Raw genomic sequence first — 15,195 nt, 5'->3', positions numbered from 1 at the left:
TCGCCTTTTTCTTCTGCTGACCCATGAGTCACCCAAACAACCCATACTAGACCCATGATTCCCAGTCTGGAGAATATACCAAACTCCATGGGGTTCTTCGAAAGATTTAGATTTAGCTTTAGTTCTTTATATATATATAAAACTGAGTCTTAAAGGAATAGTTTAGCTAAGAATGAACCGTTCTGTCATTACTGACTCGTTCTTATGTTGTTTTAAACCTTGATGTTTCTTCTGTGGAACACAAAAGGAGATATTTTGAAGAGTGCCCTAGTTGCTGTTTTCCATGCAGTTACAATGAATGGTGGAAATACAAAAGCACCATAAACATATTGAAAATGTGGTTCATAAGACCGGTTTGCAATATTTCAGCTCTCCTGGAGTCATTCTATAGCTTCAAATGAGAAACAAACAGAAATTTAATTCATTATTAAATAAAAATTCGAATGCAAACTGTTGTTTTGCATTTGAATTGGCTTCTATTCAGTGAGTTGAATTAGTCTGATCTGTGAACAGATCAACTGATCCACTTAAGAGATCTGACTCAAAAAATATTTCTTTCACTAACTAGAATCGTTAGTTAAAAAAAAAAAGGTTATAAATGTTTGGAACAAAATTAGGTTGAGTAAATGATGACTACATGTACATTTTTTAAAAAGTATTGTTTATATAGTATTTTTTTATTTTATATATATATATATATATATACACACACACACACACACACACACACACATATATATATATATATATATATATATTTTTTTTTTTCTTCCTATTATATATTTTATATTTTAAGGGTTTTTATATACTTTATATATTCATAAACTGTATTGTATATATTTTAGTTTAAAATTTTGTAGTTTTATTTGTAGATTTTCATTTATTTTGTTACATTTTAACTTTTAGTAATTCTAGTTCAATAAGAAACAAGTTTTAAACATTGAATGTTACTTTTATTTTATTTTATTTGCATTAACAAAAATATATTTTAATCAATTTTAGTTTTAGTTAACAATAACAACACTATTTTGGATGAACTATTTTTAATATTAAATATTAAGGCTACCAAAAGATTAAAATAATGAAAATTTAACTACATTAAATTATTTTTATTTTATTTTTTTCTTCTCCCCTTTTACAGTACAATTTCAGGTCATAGAACACATTTCTGTTTTGGTGTCAATGAAGGAGCATTTGAACTTTATTTATGCCACCGTATTGCTAAAGACCACAAAGGTTGGGAAACAATTCTCTGGTCTACAACATCAACAAAACCAGACATGGAGACAACAACGTTAAAAATGCTTCCATTTTTGAATTAGCATTTAATATTCAACCAATCTGTATTGGGTTAATAAACACACACACACACACATACATGGACACACACTAACAGCGTTAGACAATTTATGACTATGGCATTCCACATGTCCATGTTATTGATTGTACCACTGTTGCTCTGCATCAATACAGACATCAGTCAGCTTGCTGCTACACCCAGAATCTACATGACTCTCATTAAGTGGATCCCGACTTATGTATTCTCTCTCCACGCTGACACCGACACAAATCATTCACGTTTCCTTAGCAACCACACCACTGAACGGCACCAGCAAGGCCTATTTAACAAGTCCCAAGAAACCGCTAGAAATATGGCCCTGTGTTTGGATGCAGTGTAAAGAATTGAGAGGATGAATGTTGTAGAACGATACACTATGTCAACGAGCACTTGTGTAGTCCAAGCAGATGTTTGAGTGTGCGTGCTAATGCCAAGGTAACACGGTGTGTATTTTAAGACTCCATTAATTTAAGAATAGTTTCAGTTAAAGGCCATGTTAGTTAGTTTTGAAGCCATCTATACGCTTGCATACTCCTAAGAGTTAATAAAATGAGCTTTTAGCACATATGTGCATTTTTACATTGCAAATTTATAATGTTGCTCTACCAGGAAAATGGGCTGAAAACATTGATGACTCATCATGCACTATACAGATGTTGTCCAATCAAATGTTTTGTAGCATATTTGTATCAGTCATAACTCGTGGAGAAAAATAGCACAGACAGGTGGAAAAAAATTAATCTTTCTACTGAGTGCCTTGTGCTCAACCATAGTATCAAATGTAGTATATTTTGAAAAACAATACACTAAGTGTTAGCCTCAAAACTGAAGTATACTTGGGCTTTATACCACCTGCAACCAACTAGCTTGTACATAGGTTCATGTTACTAAAGCTTATTTGGAAAAGCGCCCAAACTTTATTTAAAAAGAAATGTGTCAGTGTATCTGTTAGTTACATTATGGCCATGAGCCCAAGTACTTGATAGTCTGTTGCAGATGGGAGAGACATACTGTACTTATTCTAGAGGATCTTATTGGACAAAATGATGTCTACTTAATCATCAACATTTTTGGTCTATTTGAAACATGTATGTGTACTTACATATTTGTGTACTCAACTTTTAAGAGTACATTAGCATTTGATGGCACAAACATTGAGCTTGTCAAGTTGGTCTTTGAACCATATAAAAATCAGGAGTCACTCTAGTAAAATCATTTAAAGCATTATATTCACCCTTAGATTAGGAAACCACCTTGGTTTGCTTTGAGAAAGTATGTTAGGATTGGGGTGGAGTGCTTTTTGAGGTCAACAAGTAGCTAGCAAAGATATATTTTCGAAGTAAGACCCTGTATCTTACCTTGAGAGCGCAATCTCTGCCTTCTGCTTTGCAATGTCTGCGGCCTTGTCCGCTGCTTCGACCGCCCTGTCCACTTTCTCGCGGATCTTGCTGGCACGTAGTGGGATGAGGTTCTTGCGTTTGCCGCTGACAAGCATGTTCTGTTTGTATTTGCCCTCCTCTTTGGTGCCATCAGGAAAGGTGGTGCATCCGTAGCCATGCCTCTTGTTGCCCAACCACTCGCCCTGGTACTGCAGTCCATCCGAACGCCTGCTCAGCCCGCATCCTGTCCTCTTGTCGTTCTTCCATTCGCCAGCATAACTCTCGGTGGTAGTGGCGTCTACATCATCCTCGCCTACTGGCAGCTCACCCTCCCCTTCGCCTAGGCTGATGGTTGAGTTGATGTCAGATGCGGCGGAGCTCACCGTACTCATTCCGGCCTCGCTGCGGAAGGAACTCTGCTTGCTCCGCTGGCTGGCTAATGAGCTCTTGGACTCGGATTTTCGCAGCTTGAGACCACTCAGGAGTGAGCGGCGGAACAGGCCCTTCTTTTTGTTCTTCAATAGCTCTGCTTCACTGTGGGCCATCAGAACGAAGCCTCCGCGGGATACAGCCGGGCTGCCCGCTGCTAGAACACCGCCACCCCCCATGCCAGCCACAGGCGCCCGATCGCCAGTCAGCAGAGCTGTGCCATTGCTGTGCTCGGAGCGCAGAGAGTTTATGGAGGTACGCAGGGGTGAACGGATGACGGCCGCCATGCCATACGGAACGCTTTGCCGTACGCCGTATCCATGCCGCATGCCACCCACCCATTGGCCCTGGTATGTCCCTGAGTGAAAAGACAGGAAATAAGAGACTACTTTAGACATGTACACTACGAATCAGCAATCAAATTGTCTGTTGCAAGATTTTGCAGAACTACAGCAGATGTGAATCCCAGGGTAACCCTGCTGAGTTTGCTGCCCTCAGGTTTCTTCAGTTTGGAGAGTTGCCTCATGTTTTAAGCTCTGATAGTCTGTTGGCCTGTGACTATGCTGGAGAAAGCATTATATAAAGAAAACTGTCTGAAAAGGCTGCCTTTTACCTGCAGTGGTAAGAAGCATGAATTATGGTCAAAGAAATCAGTCTTTTCTAATGGTTTTGGGGACTAGAAAAACAGCCAGGTGCAACAATAGTGTCAACCCTGTTGGACCCTGGGTTTCACATCTACTGACAAGTCCCAAGTTATTTCTTCCTATTCATGGACAGTTAAAATGTAGCTTAAATAACTGATGGCAATAGAAGATTTTGTGGAGCCAGGTTCATTTGCAGAAAATATCAGTGAAACCTTTCTGTGAACTTGTGTGCTAACAAACAGGTGCTTTGAGTTTTGGTCATTTTACCTTGTGATTATGATCGAAAACCAAAGGACATTCAAAACAACAATTTAGCTGCAGGCACTTAGTATTTTGAAAGGTTAATTGCCCTTTTACCTGTCTTGATACTATAAACTTAACCACCAGGGAGATCATACTGCAATTCACATCTCTGTAATATGTTTGTGCCTTTTCAGTAACTCAATACAGTTGGGAGAGGTTTGTAGTGTGTGTTACTCCAGGCACAAACAGTAATAATCCTTGTGAGCTCAATAAAATGCTTCTCTCATTACTTCTGTGCCACGCGACGAGAGTGAGTAACAACTTAATGAAAAAAAGAATGAAATGTTGTAGGGCAGTGCATAAAAATAATGTAGATAATGTGCCTTGTACTTTGCTATAGAAATCTATGTTGAAACATACAGTGCAAATGTTGTATATCAGCTTAAAATAATTGTTAAATACTTATGTAAAATAAAAACATTTTGTCTCATTTTGCCGAACTATCAAATTATGTGCATAATGCCCCTGAGACGCACCATTGCTACAGCTGTGATCACTAGTAGCGTCATCAGCATGACCAACCTCATCAACAGCAAGCACAGGAAGTGCCATAATGGCAACAGTGGAAGAGTGTTTTTGGCAGCCATGATCTCCAGACCTGGCTCCATTATTTCGCTTATTGTGATGGAGCCTCAAGGGACCAAGTTTTCATCTTATCGATCTTAATGTCCATGAGGTATCACAGTGCCCATCAATTTAGCCGCCAGTAGTGTTATTTATTGGTGAGTGTGCCAACAAAATAATGGAATGTTGCGTTCTGTAAAATTTCCTTTATGGTGCTGGCAGCCTGATCTTTATGTCGGGAGTCATGATGAATCCCCATCTTAGAACTTTCATTAAGTGACATGGGTAACCAATGACACTTGCAGGTGAGAAAAACAGGACTGATGGGCCTTAATCCGAAAATGTTGTCACTGAAGAAGAAAAAGAGCATTTTAATGCTTACAGTTGTTGTTTCATTATAGGACTGGTGCTTAATTAATCGCAACTATTGGCATATATCAATATCTGCTAAGAAAGCCCTCAAACTGAGATAATTTAAGATATTATCATTTAAGACAAAAATGTGTTAGCTGTCATTGTATTTTTAGTTTTTGTTTCATATCAGTTAAACACTTTGTCTTTAAGATGCCATGTAAAGTTATAAGTGGGTGAAGCACTTAGAACCAAATCCAGTTACAGAATGTCTCTCTCCATGGTGCTGAAATCTAGGATAATATTATCTCATACAGACATGTTTAAAAGAACAGTTCACCCAAAAATTATTTACTCACTCTTAAAACTGTATGATATTGTTTCTTCAATAAACACAAAAGGTTTTTTGATGATATAATGACCATGTAATGTAAGAGGAGTGTTCAGGTTATTTAAATAAAAAAAAAATTTTTTTTTTTTTTTTTTGTTCCACAGAATCAAGAAATTTAGTATAACATGAGGGTGAGTAAACTGAGTGAACTATCCCTTTAAGAGTTTGTGCTCACCTAGCATGGATCTGCCGGAAGGTGTATATTCACCATCCACCTGATCTGTCCTGTAGTTTTTAGTGCTCTGTGAGATCACCTCTGATGTAACCACTATCCCTACATGCTGATGATTCATCCTGGCCAACATTCTAGAACATGCTGGCACTATTACTGTGGCAGCCATACACACAGCTTACTGTGCTACTTCCGTTATCTCACCATCTCATATTTGTTCTCACCCTCTTTTCTTTTCTCCCATCCTTTTTGTCTATACATTATCAGCTTTCTCACCCTGTTAGCTACATGCATACACATACAGCCATATGAACGCCCCCATTCCCTCTGCCTGTATTGATCTCTGTGGGTTGGCATGTCAGCGAGGGCTGCTGGATGGCTCGATGGGGCTGGAGCTGTGCTTGGTGGATTTTCCCAGCCCCCCACTTTAATATACGTACTTTCCTGGCTTAGAAACAGCCCTAACACAGATCTTCCTCTTTAACAGCGTCTATCTATCTATCTATCTATCTATCTATCGTTTCATTCATTCATCTGTCGATTGTTCTGTCTATTTACGTTTGTCTGTCCGTTTCTTTCTTTCTTTCTATCCTTCAAGGATTTAATAATTTTATCAGAAGGGGGCTACTTGCAGGCTGAGTGCGTGTATGAAAGAGAGAATGCAAGTACTGCAGTTGAAGTGAGAACAGGAAACTGACACACTGTCACAGGCCTGTACTGCTGCGATTCTGATGCCGCGTTCCGGCGGAGTGGCCGACAGTTGGCCAACATCTGGCTGATGCTTGCTTCATATTGTCGTGCAGCAGCTGCGTGCTGTGTGATATGTAGATCAAACGCAGGCCTAAACTGATGGGATTAGCTTGGAAAATTCCCGCACACACTGACACATAGAAAGAGAGGAGGCATCAGTTCACACCTCCCAAACATTCACCGTGTATTTCTTTCACACTCACTATTTTCCATTCATTATCTAATGCACACTTTTGCTCACTTCAGATTTAACGGGAACATTTCAGAAGAATAAAATAACTCAAGATTATGAGATAACGGTAGCTAAATATTACAACATGATTGTAAATTTGACAGGCCACAAATAAAAGAATCTTTTTCCTGCTCTCATTTTTCACAATTATAAATCTCCACAGAATTACTGTATAGCAAGCATTTTTTGTTTGGATAATCAGTAACATTAATGTCCTTTAAACAAAAGCAAATCTAATAGATAGTTCAATGGATTTTAGACGATATAATTTTTGATTATGATGCATTGGCAGGCCTTCCAGAATAAAGACTGTCTGACAGTGATGTAAAACTGCTGACGTCAGTTGTGCTCTGATTGATGAGCACAACGTTAGCAGCACAGACACAAAACTAAGCATCCAACTCGGAGTCTGGCGGTCTGAGGACAAGATCCGCCCACCGGCTGAAATGGTTTTGTACATAACAAGCTCCCGTTTGAAGTATCTGGTGGGGGAACTTGTCCTTGATTAGCCTTTGAACTGTTCTGTGTTCCCTGAAGACGTAAGCCAGAGTCCCCAAGTCACAGCGACTGAAATTAAGAAGCTGTTTTGTAACAAGATGTGCAGGAAAAGCCCAGTATTGGTGACACTTAACATTATATTATATTGATGGATTCTGTGATGCACATTTTATTAATTACAAAATTATATTTCACTGTGTTTACAAATGAAACATTAAGTAGGCTTGTTTGTTAGTATTCAGTTCTTACATTTAAGCTCATAATTTACATATTCCTTTTATTTGTTTATGTTGAAAGATGTTAGCATTTCAGATAGCATTTTTATTTTATTAAGTAGCTGCATTAGAGATATTTATATAGACAGAATACAAATGTACACATTTATTGTAATTGTCATGCTAAAGAATTTACATATAATTTGTTTTTAATAGCATGTGTTAATTCCTCATTCATCAATAACTTTTATTATTATTATTATTTTTTTTGGCCATTGCAAACATTCAGAGCATGCTGGGAAACCTGTAGTACCTGGAGGATTTTGGTTAAGAAAAGTGGTGCCGCTTCAGTAATACAAAGATGGAACATACAGTATAGAGAACCAGTGGTATGTTAACTTTTGGATAGGATAATTTGTGTAAATACAGTTCTTGTTTTGTCTTGTCAAATTAACATTTTTATTGTACTTCATCAGAAGAGGTCAACAAAATGCTGTTTTCTAACATTTTGGTCATTAACTGATCCATAACTGACATAATATTTTATGAAACGGACAGTCAGGATAAAAATCAACAATCTGGATTGCAAAAAAAGTGTAAATTTGTTAATTTCAGACTAAACAAACAGCCCCCTTTGACATTAGAAAAATAGGTTATTAAAGGTCAAAACGAATTGCTAAAATGTCCCCCATGTATGATTTCCCAGTGAAAGAAAGTGAGATCTCTCGTGGTAAAAACACACGCAATCAGCTAGTCCTTTGATAATTCTGCAGGTAGCCATAGGAACTTCTCATTAAAAGAGGCAGTTAAAGAGGTGTTATAAGTAAACAGCATGATAGGCATGCCTAATGAAGAAAATTTGTTAGATAATCGTTGGAAAGTGTTCTCTTGTATTACTATGATATCGTGGGAAAGCTCCTCTCAGGGAGAAAGAGATAGAGGGAGAACAGTCACGACACCGGCGCGCTGCTGGCGCTCTCCGTGGTTCTGAAGATAAGAGTGGGTGTATAGCTTGCCTGTTTCGGTTGGGTTTTATATCCTCCTGAGACTCAGCAATTCATTTTCGTTCACTGTAGTGGACATAAGTTGTTTGTTAATATCGCTAAAACCGTATGTATCACAGTTTAAAGTGTTTTATATTAAATCTTGTTTTTTTTTCTTTCAAATGTAATATTATAATGATATGATATAGCAAACAGCAGGCAAAATACAATCTGAAATGCAATTTATACAGTGCAACTAACAAGAAAAGAAACTGGGTTATCAAATGTTAAAAGAGAGGTGAAAATTACTCCCATATAATTTAGTGTTGATGTTAAAGGCAACATAACTGATGCAACTGTATGGTATTTCATCCGTACATCTGGTATTTTTGCACATATGGCAAACCTTGTTTTTATTTGATTGCTGGGTCTCAGGAGGTTAAGAGGTTTAAATATCCAATATAACGTGTATTTTTTTTGCCACAAAGTAGATGCCAGTTCACTTGCTTTATGAATCTAACAACTCTTTGAACCAACCAAGATGTGAATATGCAATACAGTCTATCTCTGAGGACACAGATGTTAGTATTAATCAGAGGGACATCTAATTGAATCACTGCACAGCTGTGAAAACAGCAATACAAGTGAGAATGCAATAGCAAAAAGGAAAATGTTGTCTTGGATCTGTCATTATCTTGCTGACTTAAGTGTATATGGCGTATATGCAGACAGCAGTAGCCTTGTATGAGCATGGGACATCTCACATGGGCTTACATGGTTATATGATTAGTGGTCCTGTATTGGCTTTCTATGAGTCCTGCATCCCACATGTCAAAACTAATTCGCTTGCGTTTCTGCCGGAGGCCTATGAGATGTATTGTGCAACGGCGTGAGGCACACAGAACGGAAACGGTTAATGCGGAAAGATCAAAGACGTGGAAACATCACAGGACAGATTTAATCACGTGCTTTCCCCCGGGTTGAATTTATATTCGTTTCTTTAACAATGCACACAGTTCTGTTTCGTGGTTGAATACTTCTTGTTTTTGCCTTTTCACGTGTCGAGATCAGGGACGCGTCTGTCTAAAGAAATTATGGCGTTGTGGCTCACTTGGCCTAAATATCTCACATACAATGCTAATTAGAATTCATGCAAGGAAAAGTCAGACTCCCGCAAAGCAGGCAGAAAGTCTGTTTGGATCGGCTCTTCCATGAATTATTAATCTCTTGTCTTTTTCACAAAGTCAGCAATTGCACCTCAGAGTAATTGTTGCGTGCGTGTGACTGCAGGTCAGACTCTCGCAGAGTACACATCTGCTGGCCATGCTTAAATCCAGGACAGTGCACTTCTTAGAATGAAACAGGTGTTTGTATCCATAGATGGACTAAAGAGATTTCTTATCCGTAACCTACTGTAAGATAAACCATCATTTGGGCATTCATCATAGCTTTGGAAATAACAAGCACTTCACGTGGCATGCCAGAGGCGACTCTTCCCTGATGCAAACTGCATACTTTTATTGCATTGTCAGTCTTATATAAACAATGCCATAAAAGTGTTGTTTATTAAGGCAGTGTGTTATGTATATGGGGCAATGGTATTTGCGACAACGCCCCATAATACAAAATAAAGCCACACTTAAAACCAAATCTCCCTGTAAGCCTAGATAGACTAGCAGGCTGTTATCCGTTTAAGGGGATTTCGGTTTGACTTCTTTTTTTCAACGCTATGTAGGTGATGTCTGTGAGAAGTAAATAGTCCCATTTTAGAATTATAAACAATATGACCATCTGAACCACATAACTGATGAGCTTGTTTATTTTTGTTGTCAAGCTAGATTGGTATTTCTATTTGCTTTCGAGAAAGGCAGAACGCCACTTTTTGCAAGCCAAACTGATCAGCATTTGAGTTTTGGTCATGATGCAACAGTGCTGGGAATTGCTGTATATGAGCTACAGAGTGGACATGATGACACTACTGTTGGCCTGTCTGACTAATCATTAGGGTTACGTCAGAAACTGAAACCAGATCAGCCGTAAAAGCAAAAGTTGTCCGTATCCTGTACAATGCCATTTACTGTAAGTAATCCCTAAGGTGCTGACTGAGGGGTAAAACATGACAAGACATGTTATTGAATCAAAGATTAATGCATGTGATGTAATGGTTATAGATTTTGAAATATCACATAAAAGGATGTACTCGCAGCAAGCTTAGAAATGTCAGTTTATATTTAGAACAAAGGTGTGTTTATGATATTGCATACTTTGAGAGTCTCTCCTAGAAGCCAGTGGAAACTAACTTGCCCTCTTCAAACCTGTCCTCTTTAGTGTGATGGGGGAATTCAGGTCGTAACGTGAACAGATGCTTTAGTGTGTTGCAGCTGTAGAGTACTCAGACAGCACTGAGAGCTGATAATGCCACTGTAACCTCTTTGTGGCCCTATTAACCTCTTCCTGTATTGTCTCTCCCTTATCTGGCTCATTTTCTTTATTTTTTTTTTCTTCTCAATCTCTGTCTTCTCTTCCTGCTTACTGTGGTCCTGATTAAGTGGCCCAGATTAGGTAAACACCATTAGCGAGTCAACCAGCCAATCAGAGTGGCGAGCACTGAGTCTCCAGTGACACGCTGACCCGCTGCCAGAGTCTGTGTGCGTTTCCACAGCAACTTGCTGTAAAAGACACACAGGCAACACTTCCATAATGCAGGGAGATTTGGAGAATAAAACAAAGAGAGACACAGGTTATGCTGCTCCAAAAATAGGTACACCAGAATCCACACTATCTTCAACTTAAAAACAGTGCTGAAAAAAAAGGGTGCTGATTTTACTTTATTGACAAAATATCTTTAGGGTGTTTGAAGTTGCATACCTTTAGAACTATGAGACAAAAAAATCTATATATGAGTATATCATAGCTACATGAATCCCTATACGCACTCCTACTCTACCTGTTTAATTAAAGGGACAGTTCCTCCAAAACTAAACACTTCTTTTACTCATTCTTATGTCATTTCAAACCTGGTTGACTTATACAAAAGAATGTTATGAAATATATTTCAGTGTATTTTGGCCATACAATGAATGTCAGTGTGTTCCAGTATAGTTTTGGACCCCAGTGACTTTCTTCTGCAGGTTTCAGATTAAATGAAGGTGAAAAAACTATCCCTATCCCTTTAATAGTTGTGGTTCAATGTTGTATCATGCATTAAAATGGAATCTTTACCAGTAAGGGTGATGAAATGAGATTTTACTTACAAAAAGGTACAGATGTGAGGGTTCAGTTCAGGCCACTTTGGACAAGTATGCATTTACTTTTCAGGACTGCAATTTTTAAATGAATATTCACTGACAGAAAAATCTTTTTTCTTGGCCAGTTAGAGATGTTAATATTAACAGATGTTAAGTCAAGTTATGCTACTGTGGTGGTTTTAGTTGTTACAAGTAAGTAAGTTACTTGTTTAAATGTTACTTTCATGGCCATTGGTCTTTGTCAGTTATCTAGCCTTTGTATCATCTTGCCAGAGTCAAGTTATCTGCCAAGAGTTCTTGACTTTTGTTTTGGTAATCTTAGTTTGTAATATCTCCAGAACACTGGACCGGAGACTTTGTTACAGCTCAAATAGGCTGTTCCAGGATTTTGTCAAGGGATTTTGCAAGACCTGTAGGTTAACTGGTATCTGTCATTCTTTCTCTCTCTCTGTCTTTCACTGCCTTTCTAGATGTCCAGTTGGCCTTAATTTGAGCCTCCAAATTGATCTCCTCAGCAGCTTGTGGAGGACAGATGAAATAGCTTGTTGGAATGATGAGGAGTAGAGGAAAAATTAAAATTAAACTAAATGGTGAAAGGTCCAAAAATGGAAATCACAAGGTATTCTAGAAATATCTTTTTGCTGTAAGAGTGTGTTTGTGTTTGCCATTAAAGGGAGGTTTTACATTTACTTACCTCCATGTCATTCCAAACCGGTATGACTTTCTTTCTTCTGTGGAACACACAAGTAAATAGTATGAAGAACACTGGGGTCCAATGTTAGGGTGTTCCACAGAAGAAAGACAGTAATACATGTTTGTAACAACAAGAGAGTGAGTAAATTTATGACAACATTTTCAGTTTGGAGTGCAATAAGTGTCTTATTGCAGAGGTGTCAGCAATTTGTTGTATCTTTTTACAAACTGTAATTCTTTACAAAATTAACTTAAGACTCTTACCTCCATCAGAGTATGTCTCTGTTCCATATCCATCTTGTAGGCCATTGTTCCATGTACCCTCGTATTTGCCACTGGTTCCTGTGCTTTCCCGCACACCATAGCGTCCCTTAAATCCATGTGTCCACTCGCCTTTATAAACCCACTTGCCCTTGTTTTCAACTCCAATTCCATGGCGCTTACCTTGCGCCCATGTCCCCTGATAGGTGTTCCCACTGGGCCAGGTATAGATGCCCACCACCTCAAAGCCATGGCTCCAAGAGCCTGCGTACTCGCCTTGGCCCTTGGGTCCTGTGCAGATGCCATGGCCATGGGCCTTTCCCTCTTCCCACCCTCCACAGTATGATCCCCCATCATCAAAGTTGAACCTGCCCCCAGTGGACATGCATGAAATAGGTTTTGGCAAATACCCCAAATCTCAAAAAAGAAAAAGAAAAAGTAAGTAAGACCCAAACAAAATCAGGTTTGGAAATGGGGCTGGGGTGTTTGGTAGAATACTGGGAAAGGAAAATAACTGTATACGCTCCCTTTTTTGTTGCCTAAAAAAATAATGCAAAAAGTTAAAAGAAAAAAGAGGAGCCCTCCCGGGCAGTAGTCCCCTCCTGTCAAACTAGGCAGGAGCAGCTTGAGCCCTCTCAGACCATCCTCCTCCAGGAGTGAAGCTTTTTATTCACAAATTGCTTGCTTTCCTGCAGTTGCTTCTCAGTGATGAAAGTGGGACCACGCCAGCCATGCGCCTTGTTCTGTCATTACCAACGCGGTAACAATTCTCTTGGTTCTGGTGCTCTGGCCCCTTCCTCGTTCCTGCCTCCACAGAGGGCCCCTGTGCCAGCACACACCTACCCTCACTCCCGCTCACCCAATCTGGGGCTTTGAGCTGTTTCACTTCCCCTCCCAGTTGCTGAGACCACCAGGCTCCACCTAGAAACCTGTGAGTCTTCAGAGTGACGGCCGATGGATGAAGCAGGCAGGTAGCATTTACAGTTGCATCCTTTCTGCCAGGAGTTCACTTACTGTTGTACCAATCCACCCGACATACTGATGCCACACAGAGAGACAGAGTGCAAAGGAAACCAGAAAAAAGAGTGATGGATTCTGCAAGCTTCAGTCTCCGTCAGCTAGCAGCAATGCAGTCTCTATCCACACACAATCACATGCATATATACGCACGCTCTTGCCAGCACAGGATGAGCGTGCAGCTTGATCACAAACAAACTGATGTGATTAATTCCTTATCTGGGCACTGTTTTGTCACTGTCTCTGCTTTCCTCTCAGCTCTCTTTTCAGGTCAGTATAAAAATCCTGTGCCTCGGTTCGCTTGCAGGTGGGAAAACCAAATTCATTGTTCCTGATTTACCTTCTTCTGTTCTTCTTTGACTCAATCACATAGTTGGAATGATTTTCGTGTAACGCTGATTGTCTTTTTCTCCATCGTCATCTTATTCCCCCATATGCTTGGATGTCTCTCTCTCTCTCTTACACTGGTGTCTCTCAAATCTGCTCATTAGAGGCGGACTGTTCCAACGCAGCCAACTCCCCCTCCCCCTTTCACATGCTCTCTCTCTCCCTTGCTCTCCCTTCATTTAAAGAGACATGCACTGTGTTAATACTTAGCGCGCTCTCTCTCTCTCTATCCACCTCAGGGAGCAAAGATTGCTTTTCCTAATTGCCCGGCTTAGTCCTTCCCCTACCCTCCCGCTAAATCTCCATTGCTCTGCCTTCATAGAATAATTAGAGCATTTGTCAGTTAATAATATGGCTTGAGATGGTGCATTAAATATCTTTGTTGCAGGTGAGATAATATAAAATCTGCTCTTTTGACCTAGGCACTTGATCATTCCTACTGTTCTTCACTGGATTCCATGATATCTGTAAGGCACAAAAAGCATCTTTTACTGTAGTGACTAATGTGATTCATTGTAACATTCAAGTATGTTATAGTTGAAGACATATCACTTCATACAACACTGTAACAGATTGCTGAGCACATCACGCAATTCTTCATGTCTTGGTTTATAATGGCTTGTACAGTGTTTGTCCTTCCTTCTCAAACCGTAGTATCTGGTAAGAATGCACATTAGGATGCAAGAGGATACATTTAAGACATTAAAATACAGTACATATATTTAGTATTCATGTAATCATACCTTTAGTTCATACCTTTCTTGCAATTGTGTGAAAAGATCAGCTCTGTTGAAGCTGGGTAAAAATACTTTGGAAATCCTGATTTGGCTCAGCAGGTGAGAACCCAGGTTTCATGCAGTAAACAGGTCATCTACAGTTTGACTCAGAGTAGATTTCATGTGATTTTTGTATATTTCATGTATATTACATGCTCAGTCAAACTTCTGTTTGATTGAGCAAAGTTAACTCATCGCGTTTGGTGGTTTAGCTTATTAGGCTACTTAAGTGATAGCCTGCTTTTCTGGTAATCAGTAAACAAAACAGTGTGCCGTCCGCCATTCATTCATTGCAGAAATCGTGATGCCTTAGGCATGATGACAAATTATTTTGCAAATTTGTAGTATTCCTATAGAATTTTACCTGAGCTTTGCGAATCGCACACATTGGTTTGTTCTTGGGTCTTGTCAACAATATCTCCACTATGATAAGCCCCGAATGAATGACAGGTGGATTGTTGAAACATTGTGCAAGTTAAATAAGAGGGTGACATCTAGCGGAGAAGACTAATGTTAAGATACACATTAATCGGGTTTTGTTTTAAATGTTTGCTGAAATAAAT

At 39.2% G+C, this 15,195-nt stretch overlaps 1 protein-coding gene across 2 annotated transcripts in view; it reads right to left on the bottom strand.

Annotated features, from left to right (window-relative positions):
* The window catches only part of LOC113043141 (junctophilin-3-like), a 30,576-nt gene extending 16,189 nt beyond the window's left edge, over positions 1-14,387 (bottom strand). Inside the window, exons 1-3 of one of the 2 annotated variants that reach the window (XM_026202341.1) lie at positions 12,456-14,387; positions 12,193-12,229; positions 3,139-3,505 (exon numbers count right to left, since the gene is read on the bottom strand). In XM_026202341.1, the coding sequence (XP_026058126.1) occupies positions 3,250-3,505; positions 12,193-12,229; positions 12,456-12,837 (675 nt within the window). In that variant the 5' untranslated portion in view covers positions 12,838-14,387 and the 3' untranslated portion in view covers positions 3,139-3,249. Of the gene's footprint in view, positions 1-2,697; positions 3,506-12,192; positions 12,230-12,455 lie in introns of those variants that run through there. The other variant, XM_026202340.1, reaches the window with a different exon arrangement.
* Positions 14,388-15,195: the final 808 nt, after the last annotated feature.

Source organism: Carassius auratus, chromosome 25, assembly GCF_003368295.1.
Source record: "Carassius auratus strain Wakin chromosome 25, ASM336829v1, whole genome shotgun sequence".
In the NCBI taxonomy this organism is placed as follows: Eukaryota; Metazoa; Chordata; class Actinopteri; order Cypriniformes; family Cyprinidae; genus Carassius; species Carassius auratus.
This window is presented reverse-complemented; position numbering and strand designations above follow the sequence as displayed.